Below are 24,521 nucleotides of genomic sequence, written 5' to 3'. Positions count from 1 at the left end.
TTAATTTGGAACCAGACTGAACTGTTAGTGTTTGCAATAGTTAGTGTTTGCATCAGTTAGTATTTCTCAAGGTTGAGAATTATTTATGAATTGATTTTGTGGTTATGAGGAGGCTATGGAATTTCCTAAGTTCTGCTTAATTATTTCTTATGGGGTCAAACTAAAAGAGCTGAAAAAGTTTGTGCTGGTTTAGATTTGTTTTTGTGGAACCAAGGTTTCTGGTATGTTGATGATATTGATGCATGTTTTCATCCTTCCTCTTATCTTGAATGTCCTTCATGTGGTTCTCTTGATGATGTTGCCTCCGAGTAATTTCCAGTTGTTGCATTGTGTATTGATGATGCGGCTGCTTGAGTGCTTTATAGATGAACTCATATCTGTAGTTTAGTTTCCCTTTTGTTGCTTGATGTATGTCCTCTAATGCTCTAGATTGTCCTGTTCTTGATGAGATATTTGCTGTTGAGCCTTCCTTGCTTCAGGCTGAAGGTGATGTTTTCATTGTGCCACCTGATTTGGCTGTTGTGCTTCTTGAATTATCTGCTGTGCCTGCATTCCATAACTGAATTATCTGCTTCTTGAATTATCCTGTTCTTGATTATCTGGCTGTTGTGACCTGATTATTAGTGCTTGTTTTCTAACTGTTGTTGATGTGTCTTAGTTAGTGCTTTGCTTGCTTCTAGTGACTGCAATTGAGAAGTGTTCCTTTGTTCTGTCTTGTGTTGTTGTCCTGTTGTGCATTCCACGAATTCGCGATATAGGGTTCGAAGAGGTTAGAATGGTGATTTATGTTAGAACGTTCGAAGAAGCCGCAAAGTTATGAGAGAGTGAGGTTATAGTCATTTTTCAATTCTGTTTGCAGGTGATTTGCTTGAGAAGTTTGTTGGGAAAAGTTGTTAGGTAACGGTTTAGAATTTGTTGTGAAATTCGGTTAGTTGATTTTGGTCATGAGAGAATGATGGTTCTGTTAGTTGGTTCCGTTAGTTGTGAAGAGTGAAGGTTCAGTTCTGTTATAGGTTGGGAAGAGGAGTTTTGAAGTTTGTTATTTTCGGAGCGGTTGTTGAAGAAACCTGGAAGTTAGAAGTTGGTTAGTGAGGTTCAGTTTCTATTAACAAAGTTAGTTATTAGTGAAAGTGGGATGCTTTCAAAACCGTGCGTCTCATTGACATTCATACGAAAATAACAATAAGTCAGTGTGGTTTACAAACCTGTGGAGAAACCAATAGGAACTAACTGAATTAATATTACTAATACCAAAATTCAATTACAGTGGTTTTAACGGAAATGTACAAGAAATCCAAGTGTATTCTAACTGACTTGCTAATTAACATGCCGCATCATACATTGACAAGCTTTTAACGACAATATAACCGGAATTTCAAGCATTTCACATAAGCAAATTAACAAATAAAAAAACAAACATAGACTAACAGGGAGAATAATTACTAATAATTTTTTAATAACAGGAAGTCACTAACCCAATCATTTCAATAACAGTTCCAAATTTCCACTTAACTGTTTCTTAGTGTCCTAACAGGAATTTTAACAAATTAACATCCTCACAGTCTTTTTTTACTAACTGAAATTAACCTGCATAACTACATTCACATAAAACAAGGAGGGAAAATTTTACAATTTTCATTTCAGTTACATTCCACTTAAATCTCAATTTCGATTCAACTAACTTTTGAATTTCTAAACTAACTGAATTTACAATGGAATTTAATTTCAAAACAGAATTTGAGTTAAACATTTCACTCACCAAATCCACCTCTAACAGATTTTATAACTTCTCATAACAGATCCTAACTAACTAATAACCTCTAACAGAAACAAAATTGCTGCACAGTTTTTGTTATGAACTTCTTAGCTAATTAAGTGTTAGGAAATTAATTAGTTGAATGTGTTATTACTTATTAGTAATGTCAGCTGTGAACTATTGTTGAAAGTCTAATAGTTTGCTTCTGTTAATGTTAATGTTGAGTTGTTATGACTTAAATGAAACCATGATATGCTTTTATTGTGGACTGCTATTAGCGAACTGTTTGGTGATTACTGAATTTCTGTTAGGATGGAGTTAAGTTTCTGTTAGATTTCTTACTTGAGTTAAGTCTGCTATCGGTTAGTAGGTTGTTTTGAATTCTGTTATGACTGTTAATGTTTGTTAAATTTCGGTTAAGTGAAAATTGTGAGAGTTAATTAGTTAGGAAAACAGAATTGAAAAATGACTATAACCTCACTCTCTCATAACTTTGCGGCTTCTTCGAACGTTCTAACATAAATCACCATTCTAACCTCTTCGAACCCTATATCGCGAATTCGTGGAATTGTGAACCCTACAAATTTTTGAACTTTATTTTGATTTCGAACACGCATTGGCTATGTTGTGTTTTTCTCTTTTCGGTTTCCCTTGGATTGCGAATTGGTTATGTTGTAAATGAAATTCTAGCATCGGGATATAACCTTTCACCTTTGTGGCATTTGATTCGCATAGATTTTGTTTATATTTCGAATTAAGTTCTATTCTGTTGTTGTGATCACTGTCCCAGTGTTATGTTTTTTTTTCTGGTTTCGAGGCGGTTGCTTTGTGTATCGGCTAGCTTATGCGTTTTGGTTGCGTATGTTTGTAGGTAGAAGTTTTGTTTTGGTTTGTATGTTGATTTGTGTTGGCATGGTAATAATTTGGTACTACTGTACATGACAGTCTATATAGTGACTACATACTGCAAGTTGTTAGTTATTTCCATTAACATGTAGTTTTGGTTCGGTTTACATTAAAAAATAAACTAAGAATTAAGGCTTACATTGTTTTAGTTAGATTTCAGGAAGTGAGTACAATAGCTTATTGGATTTGTTAAAATATACAGCAGTTTAATAGATTTATAAATCTGTGCAGCAATTTTGTTTACGGTCTGAAATAATAATGTACAATAGTATTAAAATTTGGTATGTTCGTCATGTTTAATTTTTGAACCACTGAAAATAAAATAAAAATCCCTTGGAATGCATGTATTCTATTCTCTCCTAATACCCATTAGGAAGTTATCTGATTTTCTCCTAATACCCATTAGGAACTTATCAGCCATTCATTTTTGTCTAATATATGTTTTAATTTTCAGTGGTTGACGAGTTAATTGTTTGCCTTATAGAAAATGGATCGTACTTGGATGTACGATAGAGTATATTCCAATAGACACGGATTGAAAGAAGAGTATGTTCGCGGGGTTAAAGACTTCGTAAAGAGGGCTTTGAAACAACCTATTTGTAAATCTAAGGGAGGGATAAGGTGTCCGTGTATAAATTGCAAGTGTCTCAAGATAAGAACACCAACTAATGTTAGACTTCACTTGTATCGAGATGGATTTCAACCAGACTATTGGATTTGGACTCAACATGGAGAAGTAGAGCTCAATGTTAATACAAGGAATGATTCAAATAGTAGTGAGCATGTGCATCATGATGACCAAATTGAGGCAATGAATCAGATGGTGTATGATGCTTTTAGGCCTTATGGAGTATTCTCTCACGTGAATGATAACATAGAAGTTGAGGAATATACGGAGGATGAGTTTCCCAACGAAGATGCCAAACGATTTTATGACAAGTTGATATCTTTCAACAAGCCCATTTATGAGGGAGCTACCCAATCAATATTATCAATATCTACTCAACTTCTTGAAATTAGGTCTAATTGGCATGTACCACAAAAAGGTTTAGATTTTGTTGCACAAATGCTTAAAAGTGTATGTCCAGTTCAAAAATGCTTGCCCGATAACTATTACCAAGCAACACAGTTGGTATCTAAGTTAGGGCTAAAGGTTGAGAAGATTGATTGTTGTAAGAATGGTTGTATGTTATATTACAAGGATGATAGCAATCTATCAGAGTGCAAATTTTGTAATGCTCCTAGGTTCATTCCTCGCAAGACTGGCATGGGAAAGTACAAAGATATCCCAGTGAAGAGAATGTTCTACTTCCCAATCATTCCCAGATTACAAAGATTGTATGCATCAACTGAGTCGGCAAGTGAAATGAGATGGCATCACATGAACAAAAATAGTTCCAACATCCTTCGCCACCCGTCAGATGGAAAAGCATGGAAACATTTTGATAGTGTATATCCTGACTTTTCTAGGGAACCCAGAAATGTAAGGTTGGGTCTGTGTTCAGATGGTTTTACTCCTTACATTCAAGCGTCTGCTTCTCCATACTCATGTTGGCCAATAATAGTTACTCCGTATAATCTCCCCCCTGAAATGTGCATGACCAAACCATACTTGTTTTTGGCATGCCTCATACCCGGACCTAAAAACCCTAAATTAAAGATAGATGTCTACTTGCAACCATTGATTGATGATCTACATCGATTGTGGTCCAATGGAATATTGACCTATGATATATCTACAAAACAAAACTTCATCATGAAAGCCTGCTTGATGTGGACAATTAATGATTTTCCAGCCTATGGTATGTTATCTGGATGGGGAACACAAGGTAAATTGGCATGCCCTCATTGTATGGAACACACTGATGCTTTCACCTTGAAAAGTGGCCATAAGAATTCCTGGTTTGACTGTCATCGTCGTTTCTTGCCATCTAATCACTCCTTCAGAAGGAGTAAAAGAAGTTTCCTAAAAAATAGGGTTGTGACCAATGAGCCACCTCCCATTTCCACAGGGAAAGATATATGGGCGGTAATAAGTAATTTTCCAAAAGTTACTGAAATTGGATGGGAGGCGAAATGGAAAGAATTCGAAGGGTATGGAGTGGATCACAATTGGAAAAAGCGAAGTATTTTTTGGGATCTCCCATATTGGAAGGATAATTTGTTAAGGCATAACCTCGATGTGATGCACATAGAAAAAAACGTCTTCGATAATATATTTAATACTGTCATGAATGTTAAGGATAAAACAAAGGATAATGAAAAGGCAAGAGAAGACTTGGCTAAATTATGCTTTCGCGGGGACTTGGAGCTCCAACCCTTAGAAAACGGAAAGAATGGTAAACCAAAGGCTAGTTACACTCTAACCAAATCTGAAGCCAAGTTGGTTTGTAAATGGCTTAAGGAATTGAGAATGCCAGATGGCTATGCTTCAAACCTCAGTAGGTGTGCCAATGTAGAAAAGGGTACGGTGCATGGGATGAAGAGCCATGATTGTCATGTTTTCATGGAATGTTTACTCCCAATTGCATTCCATTCATTGCCAGATTTGGTTTGGAAACCATTAACTGAGCTAAGTCGATTCTTTAAAGATCTTTGTTGCAATACATTGAGGATGGACGACTTAATTAAGTTGGATGAGAATATTCCAATTATCATATGCAAGTTGGAAAGGATTTTTCCACCAGGTTTCTTTGACTCAATGGAGCATCTTCCAATCCATCTTGCCAAAGAAGCAATTCTAGGTGGTCCAGTACAGTACCGATGGATGTATCCATTCGAAAGGTAATTGTTGTGGTTGATTTTATTAAGTTATTGCATGTTTATCATAAATTAATAAACGTGGAATGATTGAATGTGCAGATTTATGGGAGTCTCAAAGAGGGTAGTGACAAATAAGGCTAGAGTTGAAGGTTCCATATGCAGTGATTATATACATCGCGAGACAAATTACTTTTGCTCTCATTATTTCAACTCTTTCCGTTTGTTGCCAACCATAAATCTTAGTAACAAACCTCATTTAGACAATGATGGCATTCTACCTACAATGTCCATTCTACAAAGTGGCGGTCGACCAAGTGGGAAGTCACGAAAATATTTTCTATCTGATAAGGAATGGAAGTCTTCACATGTGCATGTCTTGATAAATTGTGATGAGGTTAAACCATATCTTGAGTAAGTGTGCATCATAATATATTCAATCAAATTATTGATGCATATCATAATAGATATTTACTTATGAATCGTGTGATTTATTTCAGCATATTCTTAGAGAACCACTCTCTAGATATAGAAGATTCATCTGGGCGCATACATATAGAGTTTCCCATATGGCTGAAGAAATATGTAAATGAGGAGACAAATGGAGTTACTAACCAAGATATAATTGCCTTGTCTCGCAGTCCTGCATCAATGGCCATATCATGGAACATGTATTTTATCAATGGGTACAAGTTTCATACTGAAGAATGGAGCAAAGGTAGAAAAACTAGCAATTGTGGTGTGCACGTGAAAGGTCTTGCAGAAGGAGGAAATACTGATTTTTATGGAATAATCAAACATATCTTTGAGCTAGATTACTTTGGTCTGAAGCATAAGATTCCAGTTTTTTATTGTGAATGGTTTGATCCAACAAGGAATACGGGCACAAAGGTTCACCCACAATATAAAACTGTGGATATTAAGATGGATAAACGTTATCGTCCTTATGATCCTTTCATCCTTGCGCAAAATGCAAGACAAGTGTATTATGTCCCATATCCAGAAATGTGTAGAGATATGCGTGGATGGTGTGCGGCAATCACCACAAAACCAAGGGGTCGCGTAGAGATTGACAACATAGAGGATGAAGTACCTTATCAATCTGATGGGATGTTACCGGCGCTACCCAATGTAGAAATTGAAGCAATATCTTGTTTGCGTGACATGTCACAATTAGATGTGTTTGAAGAGATTTTTGATTGCTCTACTAGTGAAGCAGATAGAGGGCATTGATGAAGATAAATTAAGTCGCTGTGCATTTATCTTTTCCCTGTAGAGAACTTTTTCTTTGTTTACCCCTCCTTTGTTAGCAGCATTCCTTTGTATTTGAAATGGCTCCATTTCTAATATCCTTGAATTACTTGATGCTTAGGCAGATATTTGCATCCTTGAATTACTCAACACTTTTTTTGATATTGGTGAACCTGAAAATACTGGTATGTATGATATGATTACAGGGTTTCTATAATGGAATATTTGAACACTGTAGATTTCCTTGATTAATTGATTTTCTGATGACTTGTGAGTACTTTCTATTTTGTCCTTTTTCGGTTGCATTTCTGTTTCCCACTTTGCAACCTTTTCCTTCAATCAGATGCAGGTAGGATATCGTACTAAACTTTTCATTTTGATATATCATTGTAACTTGATGCTGCCAAGTATAGACTGTTAAATTACATTTGCGAGGAATTATTTTATATTATCATATCCACTGTTGTGTAAATGTATCTTATGCATTCTTTCCAACATGATAGTTTTCACGCTCCTTTGTTGCATCTTCCAAAATGTCTATGGTATCTTCTATGTAGTTCTATGCACATACCCAAGATATTTTGCAGGATGTGTGCTTTTTGTTGTATTCAGAAGTGATGCTTTCACAATTGATGAAATAATTTGCAGTGACTTTACTATGCATTTGTTGAACTAAAATTAATTTAATATTATACTCGCCACATCTTTTCTTTTACTTTTAATTTTATCAGAAACTGCATTTGATAATGTTATGATACTGTTAAGAGTGTGAGACTGACTAATCCTTTTATTTTTATGACAACAGATGACTAAAAGAGGTGGAAAAGCTAAGGTATTAGCACCAGGAAAACTTCAAGAAGAACGAAATCGCATAATTAACAAGAAGCATATCGTTAGGAAACCTGCTCAAACAACATTGTCTATGCAGGATGCATCATCGGCACCAACACCAGCTCAGGCAGCACCGTCCATGCAGGTTGCATCGTCGATGCCGACATCAGCTTCGAAAAAATCATCTGTGCAGGCTGCATCGTCGATGCCAACACCAGCTCAGGAAGCATCGTCCGTGCAGGTTGCATCATCAATGCCAACATCAGCTTCTAAAAAATCGTGTGTGCAGGCTGCATCGTTGATGCCAACACCAGCTCAGGCAGCATCGTCCGTGCAGGCTGCATCGTCGATGCCAACACCAGCTCAGGCAGCATCGTCTGTGCAGGCTGCATCGTCGATGCCAACACCAGCTCCAACTGTAGTACCTGTTCATGCCACTACCTCTGAGAAATTCAGTTTTATGCCTACTCCAACTTTAAGCCATCAAACAATGGCTGGCCCTCAAAGTATAAACCTTCAAACAATGGCTAGCCCTTCAAATTTGGCAGAGGAGGAAGATGTGGATGCTGATGAGGATGAGGCGGTGGGTCAAGAAACTATTACCCCTCTTGTGCCAACAATAGATGAGAATGGGAAAGTTATTATAAAACCATCTGGTACTGGGTAAGTCATATATATTCTCATAATTTAATAATTTAGTAGTTTTATTATTGTATTTTGTCTAAAATATATATAACCTGTTAAGAAAGTTGAGAATATTACTATCCATATGATTCTTAATAATTTAGTAGTTTTATTATTGTATTTTGTAGGCTAGTTCCTGCCAAAGAAGTTGCTGGTGCCATTAATTATGCGATACGCAAACAATTTTATAAACCTATACATCATTGGTCTGCACTCGATCCTGATACGAAAGCTGATTGGTTTAAGTTGTTTGGAGTAAGTATTTATTGACTTTTGTCACTTAAGTTGATCAAATTATATTTAAAAAAGTAACTAATTGGTTATTAATATTAATTATGTGATTTTAATTATTTTTAGGAGAAGGTTTCGTGGGATCCTTTCGATCATGCATTTGTCTATAGTGCATTTGAAAAAAAAGGAAGAAAACGATTAAACGACATGTTGGGGAAGGCGAGGAGAAAAGGGACTCGACCTTCATGGATTGGTGATGATGCTTGGGTTGAACTTCAAACTTATTGGAAAAAGACCGAGTTTTTGGCTGTGTCTTCTCAAAACAAGACCAATCGAGCTTCCGCAAGAGGCGGAGCAGTCCACACCACAGGTCGTAAGGCTCATATTGATGTTGCACTTCAACTTGTAAGTAATAAAATCCTAACAAATTATTATTATTATGAAGATTCTTTATATCTTGACAGTTTTACTCGTATTCTGTATTGATTATTGGATTATTTGATTTTTGTAGTCACGTGAACTTCAAAGGGATCTGCGTCCCGATGAGTTATTTTTAAAAACACACAAGAGGAAAAATGGTGAATGGGTTGACAGTCGTGCTGCATCTACTTATGTAAGTTCTCGTAAATTTTACTGCATCAATATTTGCATCCATGCTTTCAGAAGCAGACTTATTCAAATTAAACTCTCCAAAAAGGATCTAGTTATCCATTTTTATAGTCTAATGTAAGTTAGATATAATAGCACAAGTCCTATGTTTAACTATCAGTTTTAAATTCCTGCAATCAGTTTGCTGTGCTGTTTGATATTTGTTTTACTTGCAGTCCTAACACTAACAGTCCTAACACTAACAAATATTTGCTGCAACAAGTATAGATATCAGTTTTACTTGCAGTCCTAACACTAACAAATATTTGCTGCAACAAGTATAGATATCATTGATTCAAGTCAAAAACAGAAGTGTGATTACTCATTAGAACACCTTTTAATATATCCAACTATTTATCTGAATGAAAATGAATAGTACATCATACGATTCCATATACACATTATGTTACTGGTTTTTCATAATACAACATCCATTAATTAAAGAGAGATGATTTGGTGAGAGCATAATAAAACTAATGATAAACTAGGCTTCCAATTAAACAATATAACAGTAAAATAAAACGAAAAAACAGGCAAATGGCATAAATTTAAGAAAAGTAATAAATCCATTAGAAATATCCGAACAAAAATCTCAAACAACAACTGCAAAATCAAAAAGACAGGGATTTGAACAATAGAAAAACACAGTTATACTGTAAAATTCTAATCCACCACCTAAAACAGAGATGTTCCCTTTCCCTTCTTATCACCACCAATTTCAAAATGCTTGCACCTCTGCAAAAAAAAACTCCTAACACTAACAGAAATCAAACATTCAATTAACCATATGCTAACCACTAATTCGAACTATTTTTTTTACTTGCAGTCCAATTAAGGTTGGTATATAATTCTAATAGAGTTTCAAAACTGCTAACTCTATCCATGTAAACTAACTCTAACTTTTGTGATAATTCGTTCTATTAATCAACAAGGAGCATAGTTAGTAATATTTTTTATTAGTTTTTTTGTTTGGTTGTTACACTGTGAGTGAAGTTAGGAAAGAGTTGTTAAAATGCAATTAATTATAACTTCTGTTAGATGACAGTTGGAATGTTAATTCGGTTAGAGTTAATTTGTTAGATGTTTGGACAAGTTGAATTCTGCTAGGGAATCGATTCCATTGAAAATGAAATTCTGTCACATATATTACCTTCTAGATGCATGAGTTTACTAAGTCGATTTTGATCAAATGGAAACTAGCTTAATTGGTTCAGTCACATGAAAATGCTAGCAATCTTGTGGTGCAAATTGATTTGATTCATGATTTATGAAAACCTACTGTTAATTGATTATGCATTATTGTCACACTTATTTGAATATTAAATAGGATGGTTATTACTGTTGGCATTTTATTGAATTACTTCTAACATTTTTTAATTGACGGGTTTGCGTTTTTGTGACAATTGAGAAAATGCAATTTTGCTTGTTTTAAGTGCGACGAGTCTGTAGATCAATAATTATTTGTGGGTATGATTGCAGACATTATTGAACATCTAAGGGACTGAACTATCTAGCTTTTCTCCCAGTTTTTATTCATTATATATTTCATTCTTCGTTTGGATCTTTAACTGTAGTTTTTATTTTTTATTTTGTTATCTTTTGGTTATAACGTTTTTAAGGCTTCAGATTTTGATATTATTCATGCTTGCAGTTTTTGTAGTGGTTAGCAATGTTCCAAAAGAAGCATAGAATCAATATTATGTTGTTTTAGCTTTTAAGCGGAAAACCATTCCATGGGTTCAATGTTCATTTTGTCAGTTTCAATCCATTTTTCTTCTTTTAAGTCTTTGTTATAACATTGGATTTTTGGGCCCTGCTCAAAAAGGGCTTCTTTTTCGGGAACAAGGACTATTTAGTAATATTTATAATAATACTTGTTTATTGGTTGTTGGGAGATTTTCTGGGGACGAGGACTCATGGTTGCTCGTATAATCAAAAGAGCAACTGCGTTAGTTACTCAAGTTGGTTAACGTGAGTGCTCCTTTGTTACGTGGTGACCATAAATCCCGGATTTATCATGCCACTTCACTCAAAGCCCGCCTTTATTTGGGACTGATGAACATGCTTGAACTTGAAAAGTAATGTATACGTTCTATGTTAATGTAGTGTTTAAAGTTTGTGACACAATGGCATTATAACCATCCTATTTAATAGCCCATCTTCATCTCTAAATTCTTAACAGAGCACTAACTTAGCATTATAATGTTTTGTTATGCAGAAGACTTTTAAAGAGAAGTTTGATGCAGAACTTCAGCCAACTGAAGAAGGGAATGGAGAGGTTGTTCAGGTGTTAGATGGAGAGCGTGTAAATCAGCTATGGACAGAGGCTGCTGGGGGCCGTAACCGTGGTCGGGTTTATGGCGCTGCAGATTTAGCTATTAATCTAAAACGTGGATCAAAAAGTTTTACCCAACAATCTCAAACTCCTCAACACTCTATGTTTGGGATGTCATTAGAAGCTGAAAGAGCAGCTAGAATTAGAGCTGAACAAATTGCCGAGGCTGCAACGACCCAATTACAAGAGGCTAACGAAGCAATGCGAGCTGCTACCGAGGCTGCAAAAGCTGCTACCGAGACTGCACAAAGGATGGAGAGGGAGATGAATGCTTGGAAGGAATTTATGATGAAGAAATTTGACACTTCAACTTTTGTATCACATTCTCATCATTATGATGACGATTTGGATGATCAATCATTAGATGAAGATTGATCTTGTACTTTTAGTAGAACGAATTAATCTCGGATGTGATTACTTTTTGTGTATGTTTTTTGAAAGTTAATGTGGGTAGAACTTTTGTAGTTACTTTCACGAATGTTTAAAATTGTTTCCAAATGTTTTACCATAAATATGATATTATGGATTGAAAAAATTTGTTCGAGTGAGGTTGTCATGTTGCAACCCGTTATTGTCCTTTTTTGTTGACTTTAGAGTCGGTGTATGCAAGGCTAAATATTAGTATAGACTTTTCTATGTTGACTTTAGTGTCGGTGACACGGACGCTATCTGTTGACTTTTTTTGTTGACTTTAGAGTCGGACCGGCCAACGCTAAACATAATATTGACTTTTCATGGTTTTGAAACAACATAGCGTCGGTTCCATTAGTGTCCGCTTTATGCAAGGCTAAATATTAGTATAGACTTTTCTATGTTGACTTTAGTGTCGGTGACACGGACGCTATCTGTTGACTTTTTTTGTTGACTTTAGAGTCGGACCGGCCAACGCTAAACATAATATTGACTTTTCATGGTTTTGAAACAACATAGCGTCGGTTCCATTAGTGTCCGCTTTAGCCTCCGTCACCCCGAGGCTACATAGCGTCGGTGTATCTTTAGCCGACGTTACACAGTAGCTTCGCATCTTTTATTCAAGGCCCGACACCGACGCTAAACCGACGCTAACCACATATTAGTGTCTGTTTTTTCACCGTTAGCGTCTGTAAATGGCCGACGCTAAAAACAGTTTTTCTAGTAGTGAGTGGCAATCACCCATCTTTTGTTTGTTTTGCTTGTAGCCACGCGAATTTGCTCTTGCTGAGTATTTTTGCTTTTGATCCTCTCTTTTTTACTTTTGTTTTCCTTGACTTTTTCCTAGATCGATCTTTTGAGTCTGCAGTCCATCAGGATGCCCTAATTTTTGTCTGACTTGTTTTCAAGCTTTCGACTTAGCGGTTTTTTTTTTCTTTTTTGATTGGTTTTATTTCATTCTTTTTTTTGAACAAATCGTGTGACATTTGTTTGTTTGAATTGCTGAAAGGGTTGTGACTACCTTGCTCCTTTTGTTGGTGAAGGACAACCATTATGGACTTGTTATTTTTGACCTCGTATGAGGGATAAGATGTGGTTGATCCTCATATGGGATATTTCCTTTTTAAAATTTGAACACATGGTTAAACTAACTGAAGACTACCCTGCCCCTAGTTAAGATTAAGGGTGTTTTTGTATAGAAAAGAAACTCTTACTTCTAGGGTTAAAGGAGGGTGGCTAGGGATTATCTTCCTTATATCTCTAGTATTTAGGGATTTGAAACAATGCCTTACATCGTCAATAAAGTTTTATTCAAAAGCATACAACCAATTGTTTCGTGTATTTTGACTTCACCATTCTCCTTTTGATTTTTGCTTAACCAGGAGTTTGATACTAATAAAAAATATGAGTAAACATGAATGAATTAATTAGAAACATGCATATTCATTTCATTATTATTATTATTTAAAAACAAACGAGTTTTTACAAGTGAATAGCACTAAAAAACAACAAAGATTACAAATGAAAATGATTGAATGACGTAAAGATTAGTGGCGTGATTAGCCTTATTCCACCCACAGGTTGGGGCCATTGTGCTTGCAGAAGTTGATGTAATAGTTCTAAAGGGTTCCTTTTCAGACTCTTACCATATATGCAACCTCTTCAAATCTATCATTTCTTCCAATTTCACCACTTATGGCATTGCAGATGTGTCTGGCCGCAGAGGCATGGGGTTATTCAGAATGTTCAATCCGTTTGGTGTGAATGTGGTAGCCTTTGAGTCGATCAGGTCTTGTACCTTATGCTTCAAGGCTCTGTTGTTCTCAATTGTATTCCCTGGTGCCCCTGAGTGAAACTTACATATAACATTCGTGTCATAACCTAGAGGAAGAAGTGTTGGAGATGGTCTCAGTTCCCTGAATTGAACAAACGAGCAATTGAGCAATTGAGGGAGTAGTTGACAGTATGTCATATGAATTAGATCAATCCTTCTTTCTAGTTTCCTCTGTTTTTGTTGTCTTTGCCCTTGGGTTCTATTGTTCTGAGCAAGTGGGTGATTTTGGGAAGCTTGAGTATGTGGAGGCTATTGGTACTGAGGTTATGGTTGATACTAGAATGGTGGTTGTTGGTATTGGCCAGCAGCAACATGTGAGTAATATGGAATGGGAGCCATATGAGCTTGTAATTAAGGGTGACCATTTACCATGACAACACTTATCTTCCCTCTCGTCTTCTTGGTGAAGCTACCTTGAGGTTTCTTGGCCATTGCTTGCTGATTAACAACGCCGATGATCAATCACCATTTTATGTTATGTATTTTATCACTTATTCAAAGAAAATGTGGGTAACTTGTATTACTTTGTCTGAATTAATGTTCTGTTGAGTCCATTTCTTTATCCATTAGTTGATTTTACTATTTCATCATTATTAGCGTAGTTTCTATTTTTTGTTGCATTTTACGCTTTGGGTGTGTGCATTTTCTGCATTTCAGGTTCAAGCAGGTACTTAAGCAGGATAGAAGGTAGAAACCAAGGAGAAGCGAACATAATCGGAAAGAGATTTGCACAGTCCAATATGCTTGCTATGGCCATCTATAACACCTGTTACGGGCCGTAGCAGGGGGGCTGGCACAAGAAGCAATCATCCACTCAAACAGTGGCCTGCTACGGGATATAGCAGGGGACCTGGCACCAGACTTCTCAAACAGTGGCCTCTACAGACACCCTTAGCACAGGCTACGAGCCGTAGCAAGCATGCGTGGAAAAAAGCTCAATTTTGACTTTTCTGTATCATTCTTAAGTGAGGGGCAGTTTGGTCAATTGTAAGGCGGATGCGATGGACTTTTGTGGATCTGTTTGAATAAAGAAAAGACTTTTCTATAAGAGGGCAAAATGAGAAAACAAGAAGACACATAGGAAAAGATCAAGAAGTGATACGATTCAGAATTAGAGAAATCAAGGTTTTGGGAAAGTGAGATCTTTCATGAGCGGAAGCAATTGAAGATCAAAGTTCATATGAATACTTGTAATGTCTCCATTTTATATTTTGATTTGCTTGAATATTATGAGTAGCTAAAACCCCCAATTTTATGGGGGTCCCTGATTTGAATCTGTAATGACTTTGCATTTACATTTGCAATGACAATATTGTTTTTCAGAATTACATAATCTTTTGATGTGCTTAGTGTTTTCTCTTTTAGAAGAATTAAGATTGTTGTATGATTATCAATTAGGCTGGACCACCGTTGATAATGCTTTCATAAGATTATTCTGCAGCAGATATTACCTAGGACTAGGGATACCCTGTAGGAACCAAATTGTTCTCGATATATTAAGGCTTAACTTCACCGGTAATTTTCTATGGACATAAAGATTAGGGTTGAATGATTAAAGATTTTCTCACCAAGGCCTTGGGAGAAAATACCCTTGGAAACTGGTAGTAATTAATTAATATTTGTTGATGCAATAGTGACTCAGAGTTGTTACAGGAACAAATCACACACCTTCCTTGGCATGTTCCTTTATCTTGAAAACCCTTTTTACAAGCATTATTTATTTTCTTTGCAACTATTTTTATACAATTGAATCTAAAACCCCCAACACAAGTTTTTGTTTAATTGAAAAATAATTAAAACTCAATATTTATAAGCAGATGATCGGGAAAATAGCAAGTGTGCTATTTTTTCGATGTAGTAATAATAGGGATGTTTCCCAAAGATCGATCTCGAGGATTACGCAGCAATATACGTGTAAATTGTTACTTAATTGAACAAAACTAATTGTTGGGGTTTTGTAAAAAGTCATTGTAAGATAAAGTAAAACAGAATAAATCTTTTCACATTTTATAATAATATGCCAAGGATGGTGTATGAAAATCTCCTGTAATGACCCTTGAGTGTATATCTCCTTAATAATGAAAATTGTTTCAATTATCAGATATGAATATTGTTTCCTCCTAAGACCTCAGAGGGAAACCTTTGGTCATTCAATCTAACATCTAAGTCCTTAGGCGATTATGATGAAACCAAGCATTTACAATTTAACAAGAATAAACCGGTAACCATAGGGTATCCCTAGTCCTAGGCGATATCTGTTATGGTTTCACTGTATAAAAACCTTAACAATTGTAATCCTGCTAATTGTTAACCATACATCAATCTTGATTTTTCTGATAAAGAAAGCATTACGCATATTGCACAGTGAAATTAACAACAAACATCATATATTAAGGAAATTATAACTTCAGAGTCATTACACGATCAATCCAGGGACACCCCCCCTGGAATTGGGGGGTTTAGCCTTTCATATTATTCAAATAAGATACAAAATAAAAATGAGACATTACAAAAGGATGGGAATTTCGTTGATCTTCAATTGCATCTGCTCTTGAAGGATCTCCGTTCTTTACCGCTTTTGACCGCTTCAATCTTTATCGTCTCTAATCTGTAATCGTGAAAAGTCCCTTTCCCCATATTCAAAAATCCCCTAAATAGTTCCTGATCACTAATTTGATGTAGAAAAAGTCCAAAATACCCTCCGGGATCAGCCGTGCCAAAATACAGTAAAAATTGGAAAATGAGGTGTCCAAGCCAACACTGGTCGTATCAGGCAACACGACAGGCCGTGTTGGCTGTCTGGTAAAGAGGTCTTGACACGCCCCTCCAGGGAGGCTAACACGGGCCGTGTCAGCTGACACGGGCACCCGTCAGCTCCCTGTTTTCTTCTTCTGGCTTTCCTTTCCTGACACGGGCCGTGTTGGGCAACACGGATGGCCGTGTCAGGACTACTGTGTTGCCCAATTTCCTCTTCCGACGGGCCCAGAACGTCCAATTCGCTTGGCTATCCCTCTGGTACTCTTGCTTACACCTGAAACCAGTAAAACTACCACAAAGAGACATAAAATAGAGTATAATGATGCAAACCAAATATAATCAACAACTTGAAATAACAATGCAAAACATCTAATTTACTAAACAGAACGATAAAATAGGTAGACTAATGTGTTACCGACTTCGTGAAAAGGTGTCGAATGAGTGTTAGAAAACAAGTAGAATTGGAGACTGATCACAACCCCAAACTTATCTCATTGCTTGTCCTCAAGTGACGCCCGAGACATCAGGATGGTCACCTTCAAATTCTGCATCCACAATGCTACTACGATCTTTCGTGATTCCCTGTTCACTTTTCATTCACTGTTTTACTCTTTCCCGACTTCCGACTTTTGCTACACTTTCACATTGACGCATCTTTTGGCCTGTAGCTTTTCACACTTTCACCAAATCTCTCGGGATCAAAGTGTTTGCACTCAACCGAACAAATCATGCACAATTAACTCTTAGGTTTGAATCACAGATACCTTCATAACAAAAACACACAACACAAATTATTCGAGGGCTTTTTGGGTTGTAGCGGGGCTAAGGTGTAAGGTGGGGAAACTTAACAAATCAAAAAGGGAAATACTAGGGCTTCAGGCTCAGAGTTCGTGTTGCTACCCTCGTAACTGTGTTCAATCTTTTAATCAGAGGGTATTTCTTTTGGGCACCATTCTTGTTGGGATTCATTGGCTCTTATTTTTTTTTCTTTTTATTGCTCTTTTGAGCATGCTTTTTGCCAACTTCAAAGGAGGGGTAATCTGAGCGACAAGCTCTCTCCATCTTTGAGCATACTCCTTGAACGTCTCCTTATCCTTCTGAGACAACGACCTCAACTAGTCTCTATCTGGCGCCATATCCACATTATACTTGTACTACTTCACAAATGCTTCGCCCAAATCATTGAACGTGCGGATGCTCGCACTATCCAAGCCTATGTACCACCTCAAAGCGGCACCCGTCAAGCTGTCTTGAAAATAATGGATCAATAACTGATCATTATCAGTTTGCATCGACATCTTTCTGGCGTACATTACAAGATGACTGAGTGGACAAGTATTCCCTTTGTACTTTTCAAAGTCAGACACTTTGAACTTCAGCATGATTTTCACATTTGGAACCAAACAAAGCTCTGCAGCACTCTTACCAAACAGATCTTTACCCCTCAAAGTTTTCAACTCCTTTCGCAGTTCAAGGAATTGGTCTTTCATTTTGTCCATCTTCTCGTAGACATTAGGGCCCTCAGACGACTCAGAATGATAGATGGTGTACCACACGGGGTAGAGTATGCACAACTAGTGGCGTCACAGACATGACCGAGCTAGATGCCGATATGGAAGCAAAAGTAGGCGCGAAACCCTCTGGCACAAAATTGGGCGGCATTCCCTACGGGAATCCGGCAGGCATGTTAGGCGTAAAATGAGCAGTAGTAGCAGGAATGGTAGAGGTAGACACCTCTGAAATAAAAGTCCTCTGAGGAGGAGGAGTTGCAGGCATTGGAGAAGATTGACTTTGAGCAGCTATGACTGACTCCATCATGGCAGTCAGGCGGCCGATCTCGTCCTTCAAGTCTATGTTCTCTTGCTCTAGATGTTCCATAATCTTTGAGTGATTGTCGCGAGTATTGTATCGATGAGTCAACTTGGCTGAAGCACATAAGAAATACCAATAAGACATCTAGCGAAAGAGAAACTTGCTATTGAAATTATGCATGAAATGCAATGCTTAATTGTTTTTATTTTTCAAGGAACTTACTATTTTATTTGTAGATATATAATAATAACAATTGTAACAATTTGATTGACCATAAAGAATCTCTTTTATTTATATAATTGGAAGGATTACACTGAGTACAATTTCAGAAACCAAATAAAAAATACAAGAGAAAAGGATACTAGTCGTCCTAAGGATCCCTAACAACAATGTCAGAAGATCTGGCCACAGACACGTACTTCCTTCGAATGCGTCGAATCCAGGTCTCAAAAGAAGCCTTCATTTGAGTCTTCTCAAGGACAAGCTGATCAATAATCTTCTTCCAAGCAACAGAAGGCTAAGGCATACTAGAGGAAGATGAAACCTCTGGTTCTCTCTGTCTCTTTGTTACTCAGTCTTCAAGTAGCTCAATAAGTGCATCTTTGTCCTTAGACTCAAGTTGAAACTTCTCATGCTTTCTGCTTAAAGCATGGAAACATTCTTCCCACATATCCTTCTCTTGCTTCATCTTGGCGAGCGCGTCTTCCAACTCCTCTACATCTTGGTTAGAGAGAGTTAATGGCTCAACCACAACCATAGACATAGGTCTTTCACATGCATAAGCACTACTAGAAAAACTGTTTTTAGCGTCGGCCATTTACAGACGCTAACGGTGAAAAAACAGACACTAATATGTGGTTAGCGTCGGTTTAGCGTCGGTGTCGGGCCTTGAATAAAAGATGCGAAGCTACTGTGTAACGTCGGCTAAAGATACACCGACGCTATGTAGCCTCGGGGTGACGGAGGCTAAAGCGGACACTAATGGAACCGACGCTATGTTGTTTCAAAACCATGAAAAGTCAATATTATGTTTAGCGTTGGCCGGTCCGACTCTAAAGTCAACAAAAAAAGTCAACAGATAGCGTCCGTGTCACCGACACTAAAGTCAACATAGAAAAGTCTATACTAATATTTAGCCTTGCATAAAGCGGACACTAATGGAACCGACGCTATGTTGTTTCAAAACCATGAAAAGTCAATATTATGTTTAGCGTTGGCCGGTCCGACTCTAAAGTCAACAAAAAAAGTCAACAGATAGCGTCCGTGTCACCGACACTAAAGTCAACATAGAAAAGTCTATACTAATATTTAGCCTTGCATACACCGACTCTAAAGTCAACAAAAAAGGACAATAACGGGTTGCAACATGACAACCTCACTCGAACAAATTTTTTCAATCCATAATATCATATTTATGGTAAAACATTTGGAAACAATTTTAAACATTCGTGAAAGTAACTACAAAAGTTCTACCCACATTAACTTTCAAAAAACATACACAAAAAGTAATCACATCCGAGATTAATTCGTTCTACTAAAAGTACAAGATCAATCTTCATCTAATGATTGATCATCCAAATCGTCATCATAATGATGAGAATGTGATACAAAAGTTGAAGTGTCAAATTTCTTCATCATAAATTCCTTCCAAGCATTCATCTCCCTCTCCATCCTTTGTGCAGTCTCGGTAGCAGCTTTTGCAGCCTCGGTAGCAGCTCGCATTGCTTCGTTAGCCTCTTGTAATTGGGTCGTTGCAGCCTCGGCAATTTGTTCAGCTCTAATTCTAGCTGCTCTTTCAGCTTCTAATGACATCCCAAACATAGAGTGTTGAGGAGTTTGAGATTGTTGGGTAAAACTTTTTGATCCACGTTTTAGATTAATAGCTAAATCTGCAGCGCCATAAACCCGACCACGGTTACGGCCCCCAGCAGCCTCTGTCCATAGCTGATTTACACGCTCTCCATCTAACACCTGAACAACCTCTCCATTCCCTTCTTCAGTTGGCTGAAGTTCTGCATCAAACTTCTCTTTAAAAGTCTTCTGCATAACAAAACATTATAATGCTAAGTTAGTGCTCTGTTAAGAATTTAGAGATGAAGACGGGCTATTAAATAGGATGGTTATAATGCCATTGTGTCACAAACTTTAAACACTACATTAACATAGAACGTATACATTACTTTTCAAGTTCAAGCATGTTCATCAGTCCCAAATAAAGGCGGGCTTTGAGTGAAGTGGCATGATAAATCCGGGATTTATGGTCACCACGTAACAAAGGAGCACTCACGTTAACCAACTTGAGTAACTAACGCAGTTGCTCTTTTGATTATACGAGCAACCATGAGTCCTCGTCCCCAGAAAATCTCCCAACAACCAATAAACAAGTATTATTATAAATATTACTAAATAGTCCTTGTTCCCGAAAAAGAAGCCCTTTTTGAGCAGGGCCCAAAAATCCAATGTTATAACAAAGACTTAAAAGAAGAAAAATGGATTGAAACTGACAAAATGAACATTGAACCCATGGAATGGTTTTCCGCTTAAAAGCTAAAACAACATAATATTGATTCTATGCTTCTTTTGGAACATTGCTAACCACTACAAAAACTGCAAGCATGAATAATATCAAAATCTGAAGCCTTAAAAACGTTATAACCAAAAGATAACAAAATAAAAAATAAAAACTACAGTTAAAGATCCAAACGAAGAATGAAATATATAATGAATAAAAACTGGGAGAAAAGCTAGATAGTTCAGTCCCTTAGATGTTCAATAATGTCTGCAATCATACCCACAAATAATTATTGATCTACAGACTCGTCGCACTTAAAACAAGCAAAATTGCATTTTCTCAATTGTCACAAAAACGCAAACCCGTCAATTAAAAAATGTTAGAAGTAATTCAATAAAATGCCAACAGTAATAACCATCCTATTTAATATTCAAATAAGTGTGACAATAATGCATAATCAATTAACAGTAGGTTTTCATAAATCATGAATCAAATCAATTTGCACCACAAGATTGCTAGCATTTTCATGTGACTGAACCAATTAAGCTAGTTTCCATTTGATCAAAATCGACTTAGTAAACTCATGCATCTAGAAGGTAATATATGTGACAGAATTTCATTTTCAATGGAATCGATTCCCTAGCAGAATTCAACTTGTCCAAACATCTAACAAATTAACTCTAACCGAATTAACATTCCAACTGTCATCTAACAGAAGTTATAATTAATTGCATTTTAACAACTCTTTCCTAACTTCACTCACAGTGTAACAACCAAACAAAAAAACTAATAAAAAATATTACTAACTATGCTCCTTGTTGATTAATAGAACGAATTATCACAAAAGTTAGAGTTAGTTTACATGGATAGAGTTAGCAGTTTTGAAACTCTATTAGAATTATATACCAACCTTAATTGGACTGCAAGTAAAAAAAATAGTTCGAATTAGTGGTTAGCATATGGTTAATTGAATGTTTGATTTCTGTTAGTGTTAGGAGTTTTTTTTTTGCAGAGGTGCAAGCATTTTGAAATTGGTGGTGATAAGAAGGGAAAGGGAACATCTCTGTTTTAGGTGGTGGATTAGAATTTTACAGTATAACTGTGTTTTTCTATTGTTCAAATCCCTGTCTTTTTGATTTTGCAGTTGTTGTTTGAGATTTTTGTTCGGATATTTCTAATGGATTTATTACTTTTCTTAAATTTATGCCATTTGCCTGTTTTTTCGTTTTATTTTACTGTTATATTGTTTAATTGGAAGCCTAGTTTATCATTAGTTTTATTATGCTCTCACCAAATCATCTCTCTTTAATTAATGGATGTTGTATTATGAAAAACCAGTAACATAATGTGTATATGGAATCGTATGATGTACTATTCATTTTCATTCAGATAAATAGTTGGATATATTAAAAGGTGTTCTAATGAGTAATCACACTTCTGTTTTTGACTTGAATCAATGATATCTATACTTGTTGCAGCAAATATTTGTTAGTGTTAGGACTGCAAGTAAAACTGATATCTATACTTGTTGCAGCAAATATTTGTTAGTGTTAGGACTGTTAGTGTTAGGACTGCAAGTAAAACAAATATCAAACAGCACAGCAAACTGATTGCAGGAATTTAAAACTGATAGTTAAACATAGGACTTGTGCTATTATATCTAACTTACATTAGACTATAAAAATGGATAACTAGATCCTTTTTGGAGAGTTTAATTTGAATAAGTCTGCTTCTGAAAGCATGGATGCAAATATTGATGCAGTAAAATTTACGAGAACTTACATAAGTAGATGCAGCACGACTGTCAACCCATTCACCATTTTTCCTCTTGTGTGTTTTTAAAAATAACTCATCGGGACGCAGATCCCTTTGAAGTTCACGTGACTACAAAAATCAAATAATCCAATAATCAATACAGAATACGAGTAAAACTGTCAAGATATAAAGAATCTTCATAATAATAATAATTTGTTAGGATTTTATTACTTACAAGTTGAAGTGCAACATCAATATGAGCCTTACGGCCTGTGGTGTGGACTGCTCCGCCTCTTGCGGAAGCTCGATTGGTCTTGTTTTGAGAAGACACAGCCAAAAACTCGGTCTTTTTCCAATAAGTTTGAAGTTCAACCCAAGCATCATCACCAATCCATGAAGGTCGAGTCCCTTTTCTCCTCGCCTTCCCCAACATGTCGTTTAATCGTTTTCTTCCTTTTTTTTCAAATGCACTATAGACAAATGCATGATCGAAAGGATCCCACGAAACCTTCTCCTAAAAATAATTAAAATCACATAATTAATATTAATAACCAATTAGTTACTTTTTTAAATATAATTTGATCAACTTAAGTGACAAAAGTCAATAAATACTTACTCCAAATAACTTAAACCAATCAGCTTTCGTATCAGGATCGAGTGCAGACCAATGATGTATAGGTTTATAAAATTGTTTGCGTATCGCATAATTAATGGCACCAGCAACTTCTTTGGCAGGAACTAGCCTACAAAATACAATAATAAAACTACTAAATTATTAAGAATCATATGGATAGTAATATTCTCAACTTTCTTAACAGGTTATATATATTTTAGACAAAATACAATAATAAAACTACTAAATTATTAAATTATGAGAATATATATGACTTACCCAGTACCAGATGGTTTTATAATAACTTTCCCATTCTCATCTATTGTTGGCACAAGAGGGGTAATAGTTTCTTGACCCACCGCCTCATCCTCATCAGCATCCACATCTTCCTCCTCTGCCAAATTTGAAGGGCTAGCCATTGTTTGAAGGTTTATACTTTGAGGGCCAGCCATTGTTTGATGGCTTAAAGTTGGAGTAGGCATAAAACTGAATTTCTCAGAGGTAGTGGCATGAACAGGTACTACAGTTGGAGCTGGTGTTGGCATCGACGATGCAGCCTGCACAGACGATGCTGCCTGAGCTGGTGTTGGCATCGACGATGCAGCCTGCACGGACGATGCTGCCTGAGCTGGTGTTGGCATCGACGATGCAGCCTGCACGGACGATGCTGCCTGAGCTGGTGTTGGCATCAACGATGCAGCCTGCACACACGATTTTTTAGAAGCTGATGCTGGCATTGATGATGCAACCTGCACGGACGATGCTTCCTGAGCTGGTGTTGGCATCGACGATGCAGCCTGCACAGATGATTTTTTCGAAGCTGATGTCGGCATCGACGATGCAACCTGCACGGACGGTGCTGCCTGAGCTGGTGTTGGTGCCGATGATGCATCCTGCATAGACAATGTTGTTTGAGCAGGTTTCCTAACGATATGCTTCTTGTTAATTATGCGATTTCGTTCTTCTTGAAGTTTTCCTGGTGCTAATACCTTAGCTTTTCCACCTCTTTTAGTCATCTGTTGTCATAAAAATAAAAGGATTAGTCAGTCTCACACTCTTAACAGTATCATAACATTATCAAATGCAGTTTCTGATAAAATTAAAAGTAAAAGAAAAGATGTGGCGAGTATAATATTAAATTAATTTTAGTTCAACAAATGCATAGTAAAGTCACTGCAAATTATTTCATCAATTGTGAAAGCATCACTTCTGAATACAACAAAAAGCACACATCCTGCAAAATATCTTGGGTATGTGCATAGAACTACATAGAAGATACCATAGACATTTTGGAAGATGCAACAAAGGAGCGTGAAAACTATCATGTTGGAAAGAATGCATAAGATACATTTACACAACAGTGGATATGATAATATAAAATAATTCCTCGCAAATGTAATTTAACAGTCTATACTTGGCAGCATC

General features: G+C 36.5%; 3 protein-coding genes across 3 annotated transcripts; 2 read left to right on the top strand and 1 right to left on the bottom strand.

The window, feature by feature from the left end:
• Positions 1-3,149: 3,149 nt before the first annotated feature.
• LOC127104605 (uncharacterized) lies at positions 3,150-6,655 on the top strand. The gene is made up of 3 exons (XM_051041783.1): positions 3,150-5,446; positions 5,525-5,836; positions 5,923-6,655. The coding sequence occupies exons 1-3, from the start codon at positions 3,150-3,152 to the stop codon at positions 6,653-6,655; spliced, it is 3,342 nt and encodes a 1,113-aa protein (XP_050897740.1).
• Positions 6,656-7,478: 823 nt separating this feature from the next.
• On the top strand, positions 7,479-11,777 carry LOC127104604 (uncharacterized). Its single transcript, XM_051041782.1, has 6 exons — positions 7,479-8,167; positions 8,317-8,443; positions 8,546-8,824; positions 8,931-9,032; positions 9,209-9,289; positions 11,286-11,777. Exons 1-6 carry the CDS (start codon positions 7,479-7,481, stop codon positions 11,775-11,777), a joined length of 1,770 nt encoding a protein of 589 aa, XP_050897739.1.
• A 7,987-nt stretch (positions 11,778-19,764) lies between these two features.
• Positions 19,765-24,112, bottom strand: LOC127104603 (uncharacterized). Its single transcript, XM_051041781.1, has 6 exons — positions 23,376-24,112; positions 23,100-23,226; positions 22,719-22,997; positions 22,398-22,612; positions 22,254-22,299; positions 19,765-20,256 (listed from the first exon to the last, which is right to left on the bottom strand). The coding sequence occupies exons 1-6, from the start codon at positions 24,110-24,112 to the stop codon at positions 19,765-19,767; spliced, it is 1,896 nt and encodes a 631-aa protein (XP_050897738.1).
• Positions 24,113-24,521: the final 409 nt, after the last annotated feature.

This window comes from Lathyrus oleraceus, chromosome 7, assembly GCF_024323335.1.
Source record: "Lathyrus oleraceus cultivar Zhongwan6 chromosome 7, CAAS_Psat_ZW6_1.0, whole genome shotgun sequence".
NCBI classification, from domain to species: Eukaryota; Viridiplantae; Streptophyta; class Magnoliopsida; order Fabales; family Fabaceae; genus Lathyrus; species Lathyrus oleraceus.
Note: the sequence above shows the minus strand (reverse complement) of the source record. Positions and strands in the feature narration are given on the sequence as shown.